General features: G+C 36.5%; 1 protein-coding gene across 5 annotated transcripts in view; it reads right to left on the bottom strand.

The window, feature by feature from the left end:
* Window positions 1–5,912: 5,912 nt before the first annotated feature.
* Window positions 5,913–15,583, bottom strand: part of cacna2d2b (calcium channel, voltage-dependent, alpha 2/delta subunit 2b) — a 52,690-nt gene continuing 43,019 nt past the window's right edge. For 2 of the 5 annotated variants that reach the window (XM_009296110.4, XM_009296112.4), the window contains 5 exons: window positions 14,771–14,826; window positions 13,628–13,754; window positions 13,075–13,184; window positions 12,167–12,249; window positions 5,913–9,365 (listed from right to left, as the gene is read on the bottom strand). In XM_009296110.4, coding sequence (XP_009294385.1) covers window positions 9,264–9,365; window positions 12,167–12,249; window positions 13,075–13,184; window positions 13,628–13,754; window positions 14,771–14,826 — 478 coding nt within the window. In that variant the 3' untranslated portion in view covers window positions 5,913–9,263. Of the gene's footprint in view, window positions 9,366–12,166; window positions 12,250–13,074; window positions 13,215–13,627; window positions 13,755–14,770; window positions 14,827–15,583 lie in introns of all 5 variants that reach the window. The other 3 variants (XM_009296111.4, XM_073936674.1, NM_001089420.1) reach the window with 2 other exon arrangements.

The following is a 15,583-nucleotide window of genomic DNA, read 5'->3' as shown; positions in this document are numbered from 1 at the left end:
AGCTGGCGGTTCATTCCACTGTGGTAACCTCGGAAATAGTGACTAAGCCGAAGGAAGATGAGTGAATAAATGAATGTTGTAGTAATTTTATAAATGCTATAGAAATACACCAAATATAGCAATATAAACAAATGGTTGGAGTGTATTACTTTAATATTTAGTATAGTAAAAACTAAAGTATATTACAGTAATTAATAAAGTTTATCAGTCTAAAATAGTTAATACCACAGTATGCTGCAGCATTTGTTAACAAACAGTTTTAAAAGTTATACACTAAAACACTGTCAAAAACACTATTGTATTTATGATAAATTACTGTAGCGTTTATTTATGATAAATTACTGTAGCGGAACAATACAGACACTTCTCTAAAGTCTGCTTTGTTCATATAAAAAGGACTGTACTAATAAAATCACCTACAGGTATGATCCTCAACATTACAGAGAATCTAAAAGCATTGTGCTGCTCCAGAGTAAAGGTCAGAAATGAGTTTGTGACCAAAGGCAAAACAGAGCCACAAATACAAACTTAACCTAGTGTTCAGAATAAAGCCTGTAGGACATTCTTATAAAAGTAAATGACCCACTTCTTTACTTAGTACAAGTTTTGATACACCAAAGAGCATGATAGAAAAATGTATCCTATTATTGGTCACAGAGTTTAAAAAGTGGTTCCTTTCAAGGTGTGTTTCATCCAGCATATGTTTTACACAGCGGATTACCTTCCAGCTGCAATCCATCACTGGGAAACAACCATCCGCACTCATTCACACACATACACTTCGGCCAGTTTAGCTTATTCAATTAATCTATAGCGCCCATCTTTGGACTGGGGGGTAAACTGGAACATTAGGAGGAAATACACACCAACATGGGCAGAACATGCAAACTTCACACACTATATATATGATGCATATATATCACATAATTTTCAAATGTGAAATACAAATGTGGGATGGGTTAGGGGTGATAAGGGTGATTTTATGATGGGCGTATCCCTTATTTTCACATCCCAGTGCTGACAGGTATGATTTAGGGTGGAGTCATCAGTCCCTTAAGGAAGGGCTATTAGTCATTTGGGGGTATCGATCAGTACTTTGGGGCGGGTCTATCAGTCATATAGGGCGGGCTATCAGTGGTTGTCTCGTTTTTGCTCTCAATAAGTCCATTATGCACCACCCTACTTCTTTTTTTTTGCTTATTTCAGGACCGTTTCAAGTAAATGTACGTCATGATACTGGACAAAAAACGTAACTTTTGCTTCACGGTGACTTTAAGGAGTGTACTTAAGTACATTTTTAGTTTCTTGATCACAGCATTATTTTCTTTCAACCTGCAGTCACTACTCTTACCACCACTGCTAATTAATGACCCCACACGAAAACCTGGAAAACCTGACTCCCAACAAGTCCAAGACTCACAATAAACTCCATCCCTGAAGTGTCAAATGTGTCAGTTTTTAACAGAGCTTTGGAAGCTGGTGGTCATTTTGATTTGATATCTGATGCAGAGTTGATTACCTCAGGGGTGAGGATTTGTTACAAAATATCAGAACTTACTGACTTTACTTTTGACCTACAAGCGGGCACAGCTATTGGAATCTTTTCGACTCGAGACTTCAGGTTTCATTCACTTCCATTGATTTTTACACGTCAAAAACAACTTGTTCTGCTGTTTGATGTTGCACACTGATATTTTCTTATCACATTATTCTACTTTTTGTGTGTGCTCATTAACACACTTGTTTGTACAGCAAGTAGTTCTACAGCATTTTCTGCCATTTCTTCCACAGATGACTGAATAAGAAATTCTAAAACAATCACAATTCCGCATTGCAAAATAAGGTCAATAGAAAGGTTTCCCCAGTAGAATCCACTTGGGTAATTTCAAGCAGAGGCGTTCAAAAGAGTTGAAGAAGTGCATTCCTGTGTAAGTTTCACTCTGCAATAAAAAGTATAAAATGAAGGCGCATTATTCCAGAGGGTCAGTTCACTGACCTCAAGAGCGCTTCAGAGAAACTCTGGCCCTCCACTGATGTTGATCCGAGTACAAATGTGAACACTCCAAGTATACACTATAGGAGGTGCAGTACACTTTAAAGATCAAGCCTCTTCTGTAGAAGACTGGATCTGGCCCTGAAGGCGAAGTGAAGGGCTCATTAAGAGTGAGATCCAGCTCAAGGCCAATCTCTCAGAGACAGCAGAGAGATTTAAGGAGGAAATCAATGCTAAAGCGACTGCCAAAAAAGAGGAGACTGGAGGATGAACGATGTGAGCTGAAGAGAGATATTGATGACCCAGAGCTCACCTTGGCAAAAGTGAAGATGGTAAAACACACACCAGCAAAGAAAGGTTAGGATTTTAGGAGCTGTTTACACGACAACATTTTCAGACAAAAAATGGGAAACTTCATGCGTTTTGGCTGTTTTTTTTACACCAGGGGTGTTCAAACTTGGTCCTGAAGGGCTGGTATCTTGCAGATTTTAGCGCTAACTTGCCTAAACACAGCTGCAAGGAGGTTTCTAGAAAGCCTAGCAAGAGTTTGATTAGCTAGCCCAAGGTGTGTCTGATTGGGATTGGAACTTAACTGTGCACGACACCAGCCCTCCAGGACCAAGTTTGGACACCTCCGGTTTACAAGAAAAGGTCCCAAATCGAACACTTATGCACTATTCTATGGCATCTTGTAGTATACATAGTGCAAGTAGTGCCTTCAGCTTGAAAAATCTAAAAAGAAGTGCACTCTAAATACCAGGATGATGCACTGATTCAACCGTTAAGCATAAGTGAGGATTGTTGGATATTTCATGCAGACAATGCTTTTAGTTTTACTCATGTAGTGGAAGGAGAAGGGCTCTCAGGCCCTGAAGTTGGATTGATTATTGATTACGGATTGGGAAAGCAAAATTCTCCCACATGAAAGATATTCAATTAAAGTCATCTTCATTTCTAAAGCACTTTTACAATGTAGATTGTGTCAAAGCAGCTTAACGTAAGCTGCGTCTCAAATGGCACACTATGCAGGCCTACTTATGTACTTACACACTCAACAGCATAGAATGTAGTGTCGTTCCATATGGAACACTAATGTTTTTTTAATAAGCGGAAAGTCATACCGTTTCCCTGATGACATTTGACAAATCATTGAAATAAATGACCAAAGTACCAAACAATACTTGCCATGAGTATAACCGCATTCTCCATTTGGTGGAGACTATATAATTACTCTTGTAGGAAAATTTTGTTTCAACAATCCAAAATGAATAAAGTAATCCAACATGTGCACCCGAAAGCTAAACCATTTTTGCTACATGAGCAAAACTTAAATGTCGCTGGGAAATAATTGGTGTTCTACTTGGGAAGACACTAAACTCTACACTACAGGGTTGAGTGAATTAATTAGTGTATAGTGTGTAAGTGCATCATTTGGGACACAACTTTAAATCTGAAAATGAATTACAAACAATTATATATATTTTTGAAAACGTTGCGTTCATTCAAAAACACCTGAAAATGAGTCTTTAAAAACGATGACATCACACACACATGGTAAATGTTTAGGCGAGGTGTTAATTAAAGGCAAGCATGAACAAAAACACAATGGCAGAGTAGGTGTTAGAATTGTTGTTCAAGTGCTTCATCAGCAAAGTATGGATTTAACTCACACTACGCCTCAACCCTGATCACAAAAGGTGAAACTTTTTTCAAATGGACTTAGAGTTGAAGACCAATTAGGCTTCCTGTGAAATTTGAATTCTCGTGTTGAGTTGTTTAATGGAGAGAATTTTTTCCCCCAACACATTTCTAAATGTAATCCTTTCTAATAACCAGTTTCTAATACTTACGTAATTCCTTTTGTCATTGCCATGGTGACAATACATGATATTTTACTAGTTATTTTGCAAGGTGCTGTTATTCAGCTTAAAGCATCATTTAAAGACTTAACTAGGTTAATTAGGTTACATTGGCAAGCTATGCTAATGAGCAAGTCATTGGACAACAGTGGTTTGTTCTGTAGACAATTGAAAAAAAAAAATCCTTAAGGGAGCTCATACTATTGAACTTTTTACATATAAAAAAAATCCTGCCAAAGTAAGAGGAATAATATTTCATCCAGAAAAATAAATAGGATTCAACAACAAAAGCAAAATACAATGATGTGGTAATATTGTATTGTTATAATGCATGAGTGTTTGTTTTCTGTTCTTATTTTCATTTTAAACACCTTTTACTGTTTAATGATGCACAAGACGGCAATGAAGATATGAGGTTGTTAAATGTTGTAAAAGAAAAGTGAAAAAACTCACCAAAAAGGTACCCCATATCAGTAAAGAAGACTTGTTTGTGCTTTTATCTTTTTACCTTTACCAAGGAAGAAGGTCCTGCTGATGCTGCAGAGTCCCAGGTCAATGAGATGAGAGCAAAAATTATGATGATGCGTAGAGGTGAACACCACCTATTGTCTCTGAAAGAAATACTTTATAATCAAATAAATGTACAAATAAACACATTATATATATACATACATTGAAAAACAGTATATATATATATATATATATATATATATATATATATATATATATATATATATATATATATAAATATATATAAATATATATATAAATATATAAATATATATATAATATATATAAATATATATATATAAATATATATATATATTTTATATATTATATATATTTATATATATATATATATATTATATATATTTATATATATATATATATATATATATATATATATATATATATATATATATATATATATATATATATATATATATATATATATATATACATTGAAAAAAGAGACACTTACTGGCCATTTTATTAGGTACACCTCTCCAACTGCTTGTTAACCCAAATTTCTAATCCACCAATCACATGGCAGCAACTCAATGCATTTAGGCATGTAGACATGATCAAGACGATCTGCTGCGGAAAGGTGATTTAAGTGACTTTGAATGTGGCATGGTTGTTGGTGCCAAACAGGCTGGTCTGAGTCTTTCAGAAACTGATGATCTACTGTAGAATGGCCAGACTGGATCAAGCTGATAGAAGGACAGCAGTAAATCAAATAACCACTTGTTACAACCTATGTCTGCAGAAGAGTATCTCTGAACACACAGCACGTCCAACCTTGAGGCAGATGGGCTACAGCACCAGAAGAGCACACCAGGTGCCACTCCTGTCAGCTAAGAACAGGAATTTGAGGCTACAATTTGCACATGGTCAACAAAATTGGACAACAGAAGATTGAACAACGTTGTCTGGTCTGATGAGTCTCGATTTCTGCTGCGACATTCGAATGGTAGGGTCAGAATTTAGCATCAACAACATGAAAGCATGGATTCATCCTGCCTTGTATCAATGGTTCAGGCTGGTAGTGGTGGTGTAATGGTGTGGGGGATATTTTCAGGGCCCATTAGTACCATTAGTACCAATTATCGTGTCAATGCCACAGCCTACCTGCTGACCATGTCCATCCTTTTATGACCACAGTGTACCTATCTTCTGATGGCTACTTCCAGCAGGATAACGCTCCGTGTTTTAAAGTGTAAATCATCTCAGACTGGTTTCTTGAACATGTCAATGAGTTCACTGTACTCAAATGGCCTCCACAGTCACCAGATATCAATCCAATAGAGCACCTTTAGGATGTGGTGGAATGGGAGAATCGCATCATGGATGTGCAGCCGACAAAACTGCAGCGACTGCGTGATGCTATGATGTTAACAGATAATGAATGAAATACACATTTCATTCAGGAAAGGATTAAAACATTAAACTTGTATCAGCAATCATATAATATGATGCTTGTAATAATAAAAACCTACTTTCTTTTATTAACAACCAAACAAATTTCGACATTAATAAAAATAAACATCCATACCCAGTTGACGTGAAAAATATGAATGTCTTTATCTCACCAATTCTCATATAAACATCTCCCAGAAGTGAATGACACAGTATGATACAAAGTTAGCCTTTCTTGATAAATTTGTGCCATCTGTACAAAATGAAGTGATATGGAAGACCGCAGAAAGGGAAGAAAAATCCCTTTCACATAGTTAACAAACATCGGCAGAACATCCAAAGTAAAAGAAACAAACATAAACAAAACAAAATGAAAACATTCCTATTCACAGCAGTTAATTCAATGTAACACAGAAAGAATTTTTACATAAAGACGATAGTATAAATACTCTTATCGGCATTAAATAATACTGTTAGAACGCTCAAAGCTTACATACAAACATAGAGCCGATATTCAAAGACAAGCCTGAACCAAAGTCATCCAAATAAAGCGGCTCAATGCTGATTTCATGCTCTCTTTTACACTATAGTTCGGTAGCACTCGCTTGCATTAGTCGACATAATTCAAAGTATTGCTCAAGCCATTACGATACAAAACACGTCAAGCCAAATCCCTTCAGTCCAGTTCAGAAGAATCCCAGTCTGATTCATTTGGAAGTACTAGTGTGGCCATGTTTTTTTTTTTTTAAATAAAAAAAGACGTTTAACTTATTTTGTTTAGTCTAAACCGACCTTTGAAATGTAATACGTAATCAGCGAAAAGCAACGAAACATCTGCGATAAAAACAAAACATTTCAATAAAAGCATGAAAGCGTCGGAAAACTCACACTTGATACATTTCGCAAGCAATATACATACTGTATCTTTTAAAATAAACACATATTGACCCTTCGATAGCGTCAACGAACTCTGTAAGGAGATAAAGTTGGTCCGTCAAATGCCTCTAAGGGTCCAGTGTCTATTCGGAAAATCAATGCGAATTTTTAATAGCGTTTTTCGTAGTTTTTTTCCCAGCATGCAGCGGGACGGCGAGACATCAGCTTGCATTCCATTCATTAAAACACACTAGATCAACTCAGTGTGGAAAAACCGTATTTACATCGGAAAAAAGTTAAAACCATTTGAGTGCCTTTCTGAAGATAAGAATCGGTATGTGTAATAAAAAAAACCACACTGAACGCCACTGAACGAATCTCACAAGAAATCACCCCAAAATCAACAGAAAATCTTCTATGTGCTCAAAAATAAAGAGTGTTTGTAGGATTTTGTTGCAGTCGGCTCATCGAATTTCACTATTTTACAGTAAAATTGATGATTTTTAAATTCACATTATATTAACGAAAGTGTTTCCTTCCATTACACTAACACAATAGTGAACAAAAGTGTGCTTTGTTATCATTATTATTACTTTAATGGTGCTTAAAATAGGATTACAACGATAGCATAATACATGTGCTTTTAATTAATAATATAAATAACCACAATTTAAGGCAGTATACTAAATGCTACCGTAATTTAAAACCAATAATAAAATGTATTTCCAAGTAAAAGTGTGCTTTTTAAAAAACATTATGATCCTCAAAATATTCTTCGCTTTCTTTGTGATGTGTTTCCATTTTGATTTTGGGGTAAAATACAGTACAAACTTTCGCCAGGTTTGGTGACATTCACCCTTGAGCCCAAAGTATACTTCATGTTTTTTTTTACATGCTAGTTAGCATATGCACACACTCTTGTAAAGTATACTTCATTTGCTTTGTGCTCGACATGCGCATTCGAAAGATTCATCATTGTCCACTGCGCTTTTTCTCTCCAAACTAGGAAATGCAAAGAAATCGAGTAAAAAATTTGCTGGTGCTCTGACATAATTTACAGCATGTTTATGTAAACAGCAGGGTATACTTGGAGCTTTAGTGTACATGCAAATGAATGCACAGCCTTCCAAAGTACACTCTATATAATTGCTTGGATTTGAAACGTGCATTAGTGTCACTAGCTCTACTTTACTCACAGGATGTTTTTCACCTCAGGTTTTCTCCTTAATTGTATATCGAACTGCAAAAAACATCTGCCAAATGACTAAATGTATTTGTAGGTGGATTTTACACTTGCGTTCAATTACATATACTTTGCAACTTAGGCAAATTTTACGAGGTAATGGTCAAGGCGTTGAACATTACACGTTATTGAAACCACACAACAATAATTCGCCTTTATGTGTGCATTTCACTGACTTTGTATTTAAGTTATTCTCACAAATAATTAATTGGTCTGAATGTAGCTGAATAAACCGCCAACTATTCTGGAGTATGTTTTACACAGCGGACATTCATCTTCATTAGTACCATTCATTCCTTTCCTCCTTCAGAACTTTTCCTCTTGAAAAGATATGAGTGATAAAAACTCATTTGCATTCGTTTAAACTAACCTTGTAGATATTTAAAATTCTAAAGTTTTTAAATTAAATTTTGGTGTTTCGGTTCGATCGTTTTCTGACTGTAAAAGAACACCCCAAATCCACCTTGTGGACAAACTGTGCAGTACAAAAACAATTCAAAATGAATGTGCGATCTGTGTTTATAAAAGTTGCTTGTTGCAAGCACAGCACAAGAGTACTATTCTGATGCTAAAAGTCATGTCACGCACTTTATGCTAACCGTAGCATTCACATAAAACGTGCAGTATACTGTGGGCTTTACACCGTAAACCAAATTCAAGTTAACATTCAATACTACATCTTTCTCCAGCATTCATTCAGGGACAGTCAAATCCACCTCCAGTGCTATTGTTGGTCCTTTCGGACAAGTGCGCCAAGGCACTGTTGGGTAACAAACCAGGCAGCAGTTTTTATACACAAGATATGTCTTTAAGACATTCGACAAAGCTGTAAATAAACTAAATGCAATCTAAAACTCAGTTCCCCTAAACGAAGAAGTTTGCGATGATATGGCATTCTCTTTTGGCAGGAAAACCTCGAACGAAATACTTGAACAGAACTTGCGCATCCCCAGCATTTGGACATCCACAAACATCAGGGTTTGGCACTAAATCCAGAACAAAGCAAGACTCTAACACAATGCGAGATTGTGATAACAACAGTTAAAATTTCTGTTTCAGTATTTTGGAAAAAAAAAAAAAAAAAACACGCCAGGTCCTTTCCTGTTTTTGGATTTGGCAAGCAAAAAACACTTCACGGCAGCAGAAAGATTCTCATCATGTTTTTCCCAAATATAAATATGAAACTATTTAAGACAGTTTTTTTTTTTTGAGGGGGGGGGTACTAAGACACGTTTCCCATCATGCTCTGCTGTAACGGCACACAGCTGGAATGCACCTCACGATGAGACAGAGAGCCGGAAAACCAGGAGGATGTCAGGAGCGGACCAGAACATGGTACGGATGGGGAACAGGAACACCGAAGGCAGTGGGATTACGATCGTAGAATGAGGTAAATCAAAAATAACTGAACCAAGAGCAGAGCTGGCAGCGGACAGTGTAAAGAGTGAGCGCTGCCACACTGTGATGTGTTCTCCTGCAGGAAAACAAAGACAAACCAAGAATACTCAGGTCAACACAGACTACTCAAAACAAGTGGTTGGTTGCTAGGGTGTTGCTAAGATGTTTCAGTTTGAATTTAATTTAAGACATTACTATGAGGCTGCTTAAGTGTATGTATGTAAGAACTCTGATCTGTGTTATTTTAAAGGCTCATGCACACAGGGACAACTTCTGCTTGCTTTTATCCCCAATGTTCAATACCTCGTGACTAAATAAAGGGCACTAATGTGATCTGGTGCAATCATGTTACGCAGATTCTAACTATTGGTGAAAGTGAAGGACTTAGTACTCTTGTAATGGAGGTCAGCTAGTAAAGTGATGTGCAGGAATACCTCATTCCTCTGATTGAAAAAAAAGGTGCTCTAGCCATAGACACTAGAGGTAGTGGTTTTTTGCCTACTTGTTAAAGCAGGGGTGCCCATTCCTGTTCCTCTAGATCAGGGGTCACCAGTCTCGTTCCTGGAGGTCCAATGCCCCTGCAGTCTTTAGCTCCAACTTGCCTCAACACACCTGCCTGGGTGTTTTAAGTATACCTAGTAAGACCTTGATTAGCTTGTTCAGGTGTGTTTGATTAAGGTTGGAGCAAAAATCTGCTGGACACCGGACCTCTAGGAACAAGTTTGATGATCTCTGCTCTAGATCAAAGGTGCCCAAACGTTTCCTGGAGGGCCGGTGTCCTGCAAAGTTTAGTTCCAACCCCAATAAGACACACCTGGGCTAGCTAATCAAGCTCTTACTAGGCTTTCTAGAAACATCCGTACAGATGTGTTAAGGCAAGTTGGAGCTAAAATTCGTAGGGCATCAGCCCTTCAGGACCAAGTTTGGGCACCCCTACTCTAGATCTACCGTCCTGCAGAGTTCAACTCCAACCTTGATCAAAAACAACCTACACCAACTAAGTAGAATCTGAAGGAGCACTGGGTAATTAAAGACAGGTGCGTCTGATCAAGGTGGCAGCTGAACTTTGCAAGATCTGTAAAGATTGATCGCCATTAACATGATTGGGCACCCTTGTGGTAAAGTATTTGCCTCTCATAGAAAGAATCACTGGTTTGATCCCAGCTCAGAGCCAGAGTGTGGCGTAGGACAGGTGAGTTACTCTCGGAGCTATGTTCAGGTGCTGCGTAATATAATTGCTCCTGCTGCAGCCATGATATGGCAGCATAGTTCCTTTATTATTATGCTAAAATAAAAGTATAGTTCCTAGCCATATCAGTGTAGAAAATAGCAACTTTCCATTTTTTGTTGCTCTTAGTACACAATGTAACTACAAAAGAGTCCAGCTTTAAATAGGAATAATGTCAAAATGTTAAGCTAAGAGTGCTCCCGCATGGAAAAAGTGGAGTGTTCCTTTAAAACAGGGGTCACCAATCTTGGTCCTGAGGGCCGGTGTCCCTGCAGGGTTTAACTCCAACTTGCCTCAACACACCTGCCTGGTTGTTTCAAGTATACATAGTAAGACCTTGATTGGCTTGTTCAGGTGTGTTTGATTAGGGTTGGAGCTAAAATCTGCAGGACACCGGCCCTCCAGGAACAAGTTTGGTGACCCCTGCTTTAAAAGACTTGCCAGAATGTTACTCTGTGTCTGCTTGCTAGGAAGTTTTGGAGGCTTGCCAGGATGCTGGTACTTACTTTTTTTTATTCCCAGGTTCTGCTGGTTGATGCATTTGCCGAATTTTCCTTGCCAGTTTTAATCGTTTGTTTTGTGACAATTTGGAATTTCCCCGACCATTGCAGAGCCCGGAGGATCAGAGTTAGCTCCAGCTTGGCCCCACTCTGATCCTACTTAAGGTTTCAGAGTGGTTGTCAGGATGATAATGTGATGTTAATGTGATGATGTTAGCCCTCCTAAATGATTATAATAATGTTGCTATTTCACTATTACATTTTTATTACATTTTGATTGGCTACATCTATGGCAGTGTGGGTCAGGACCCCCCGGGTGGTGGGGGAGGATGAGGGGAGGTGGCGGTTTCTATTAATGATTTCCAAAAATCTAATTCATTTTATTAAATTATTAGAATTACCATATTGTTCCATAACTTAGAGAATAAAAAACAGCAGTTAATAGTTATATTAAAAAAACAACATGGAATAAAAAATTATTTTGCGACCCCCTTGGGTGATTACGATATATTTAAGTCACAGCACATTGATTTTTCTGGCACCAGGCTAGACTTCCTGACACCTTTACGGCACTCACGTACATTAAAAACAAATATAGTTCACAACTGAACATGGAGGATGGTCTCTGTGTGGGATTCTCCAAAATACATGATAACAGACTTGGGCCTATTGGTATGTGTGCGCTGTTGTGTGCAAGGTATATATATTAATAACCACCTCAGAGGATATTGGAGGTCACTAGTCACTGGCATTGTTATTTTGGGGGTCGTGGGCAGAAAAGTTTGGGAACCCATGTTGTTGCCAAAATGTTTTCCTGCAGTTGATAGGATGCTGCTATGCAGTAACTAGGTTGTCAAAAGGATGTTGTTATGCCATTGTTAAATTCTTGCAGTGTAGTGTTCCCTTTGGTTGTCTGTCTGCTGCATTGCATTTGCTCAGGAGTTTGATTGCTTGGATGCTCTTGGTAGTTGCTAGGATGTTGCAACCAAGTTGCTAGGATATATAGGCGACTGCTCTGGATGTTGCTATGTGATTGCTTAGGTGTTCTGGATGATTTCCAGAATCTCGCTGTGCAGCTACATTATTAATGGTCTCTTTAAGCAAGGAAGCAAACAAACTGTTAAATCAAATCAGCAGATGGCGCTTCACCTCTGAGTTGTAGTCGAAGCATTTGTCAGGTCCTTTCCTATAGCGGGCCGAGTTTAAGACATCACATGGGTTTTCTTCTTGAGCTGTAGAAGAAATATTAAGGAAAACAAGCTCCAACTGTCATTCATCAATCATGTAGACGTAGATGACAGCAGCAGGGTCTGTACAGGTGCTGGAAATTACTGTAAATGCTTTAAAATTTCTCCAGGCTTGAAAAGTGCTTTGATTTTTGGATAAAATGCTTGAAAGTTTTAAGTTGATATTAATTTATATAACTAGATGGTTTCCTGTTTAAACAATATTAAAAATGTGTTTTTTTTTCCGTTTTTTTTCGCATAAAATGAAAACTCGGACAGACTAATACACTACCAGTCAAAGTTTAGGATCCGTTTTTTTTTGTTGTTTTTTTTTTGAGACAATTATTTTTTTCATTAAAATCTGTTCACATTTATTAAATGTAAAAAATACAATTAAATTGTTAAATATTTATAAAAAAATTAAGTAACTGCTTTATTATTATTTTTTTACAAGCTATAAACTTTAAACTAGCGCACAGGTGACGTAACTGTTTAGTTGCAGCCTTTTAGTTCTGTGCAGAAATGTGGTGTTGAGAAGCCTTTACGATTAATTAACCATGACGAATTAAAGCACAATTAATAGTGAAATCGGTTAATCATTGCATCCTTAGTTAAAAGTAAATGACAGTTTTTCAATGTTGATATAAAGCTCTGGGTAAACATCTGATGCACTGTGATAAGGATGTATGTATGTGTATGTAAATATGTAAAATACCACAGTTGTAAAGTGCTGAAAATATGCTAAAATTTGGAAATGGAAATGGTAAGAACCCTGCAGCTGCAAACAGCGTAGGTGTAATGTAAGCAGGGCATTATGGGAAGAAAGGATACACTTGGTTCTGACAGGCAGGAGTTTCTCGATCTCGCAGGAGCTGCAGGGCAGTGTCTCAGCCACCACAAACAAAAGGTTTGTGTTTTCTATACGCTTGGCATGGAACAACCTGACAGAAAGAGAGTTTGTGGTTAGAATGCTGACAGAAAGTGACCCTGGTTATATGGTTAAAAAATATTAATCACATGAATGGTAAAATCTTGATTAGAATACCAAGTAATTACATTAGAATACCAAATAAATATCATGCTCAATGAAGATATTTAGTAAATTTCTACCCAAAATATACAAAAACAAAATTTTTGATTTGTAAAATGGATTGCTGGGAATTCAATAATAGTTGAGAACTTAAAAACAGTTGTATCTCTGATAAATATCCTCCTATCCTTACAAAGTATAAATCAATGGAAAGCTTATTTATTCAACTTTCAGATAATGCATAAATCTTAGTTTCCAAAATTTGACAGTTTTGTGGTTCAGTGTCCAAATGATCTACTATTATTTTTCTTAGACCCTCTTTGGAACAAACCATATATTACTTTAAACACACACCTGGAGCAGTTGCCGCAGTCCTGCAGGACGTTGAAGGAGTTGGTGGTGTTGGTGAAGTAGAACTGGCTGTAAACCGTCACACAGCTGCTGCTCCCTTTACTGTCTGCACTCTCAGCCCAGACGTCTGCTGGAAGACACAGATGTGGATAATGCAATCCCAGAAAGCTTGTTTATGAAGTATAAATAGATCATGCGCAATTAAATTAAACTCAGCTTTGTGTTTATTGAGTTTGGAGTACTGCTTTATTAGTTTAACACCACACTAATGTAATTTAGGCATGGACCATATGACACAAATCTCAAATCTCGATATAAATCATCTTATATCCTGATCACAATATAGACCACAATATAGCACAATTACTGTAAATTTAATTATTATGGTAAATACATTGAAATTAACATAATTATTATTTTTATTTTAAAGGGGAGCTATTATGTCGCTTCTTACAAGATGTAAAATAAGTCTCTGATGTTCCTAAAGTGTGTATGTGAAATTTCAGCTCAAAATACCCCACAAATAATGTTTAATAACTCTTTAAACCTGCCTCTTTTAGGCTTTAATCCAAAATGTGCCATTTTAGTGACTGTCACTTTAAATTCAAATTAGAGGGTGCGCTTTACAAAAGAGGGCGGAGCTACGCATGCCTATGTGTCAGCAAAGTGGCAGATTAAAGACAGGACTGTTATCTCTATGAAAAACTGAAAATGTCAAAAGAAGTGACTCAGAAGAAGGAAGTCTATTTAGATCAGTCCTAAAACTTCACATTTATAATCCTGTTGCTGACATTATCTTCAGCAGGTCAAAACTCTGATGGTGAACGGTTGCTTCTCATTTAGGGCTGTTTATGCTAATGAGAGAGACTGTAACTAATGCTAAAGGGTGAGGCTTTCCCCCTCTCATGACACATACATAGAGAGAATGTCAATCAGACTGTTTTTAATCAAGTGTGATTGTTAACATAAATTAATTTTTTGACCATTAGATAAACATTTTAATATGTATGCATATAAAATTTGTTCACAATTTCATGGTCATTGCAACATGGATATATAATAGTATTTTAGTAGGTCTTAACAGCTGAAACATGCAAAGATCTGACACACAAAGATCTGACGTGATAAAATAAGAGAAACACAAACCTGTGGTGAACCAGCTGCTGTACATGACTCCATACAAGAACTGCTGCAAAATAGACCTGAAAGAGACAGCAACTTCAACACATGAGTGCCTGAAACAATATCATCAAGGCATGAACTTTGATAATAATAATAATAATAATAACAATAATAAAATAATAATAATAATAATAAATAAATAAATAATAACAATAATATTAATAATAAAAAAATTATAATAATAAACTGAATTTATAATGCAATTTCTTTGAACTCAAAGCACAACAACGTATAAAAAGAAAATAAGAAGCAATCAAAGCCAAAATGAGAAACTTACATCCTAAAATCACAATAAATCACATTGGAATAATCAATAAAAACAGTAAATTAGCAAAATTACAAATAAAAATGATTGATAAAAAAAAAAAAAACGCTTTAAGAAAAAGATAAGTCTTGAGGATTTAAAAAAAAGAAGCATCTTAAGGAAATAGCATTGCTAATAAAATTGGATTAACGTCTAAACTTAATTAAGCTCAATGTCTTTCTAATAACCAATAGGAGACATTTGTCCTGGTTGTATACAGGGAGCACACAGAAGATGGAGCAAAAACATTAAAAGACGATTAACATACAACCTTAAAAATGATCAGAAACACAGATAACAGGAACAGCCAAGATGGCGGAATAACAAAGGAGTCACATGATCAAGCATGAACACATTTCAAGTCAGAGCTAGAAGATACATCAAAAATAAACCAAAACCCAAAATCTTAACCTATAACCAATATAATTTGCCAGGGCAATTACTTTGTTTTTTAAATTCTGTTAATAACATCC

Source organism: Danio rerio, chromosome 22, assembly GCF_049306965.1.
Source record: "Danio rerio strain Tuebingen ecotype United States chromosome 22, GRCz12tu, whole genome shotgun sequence".
Lineage (NCBI taxonomy): Eukaryota > Metazoa > Chordata > Actinopteri > Cypriniformes > Danionidae > Danio > Danio rerio.
Note: the sequence above shows the minus strand (reverse complement) of the source record. Positions and strands in the feature narration are given on the sequence as shown.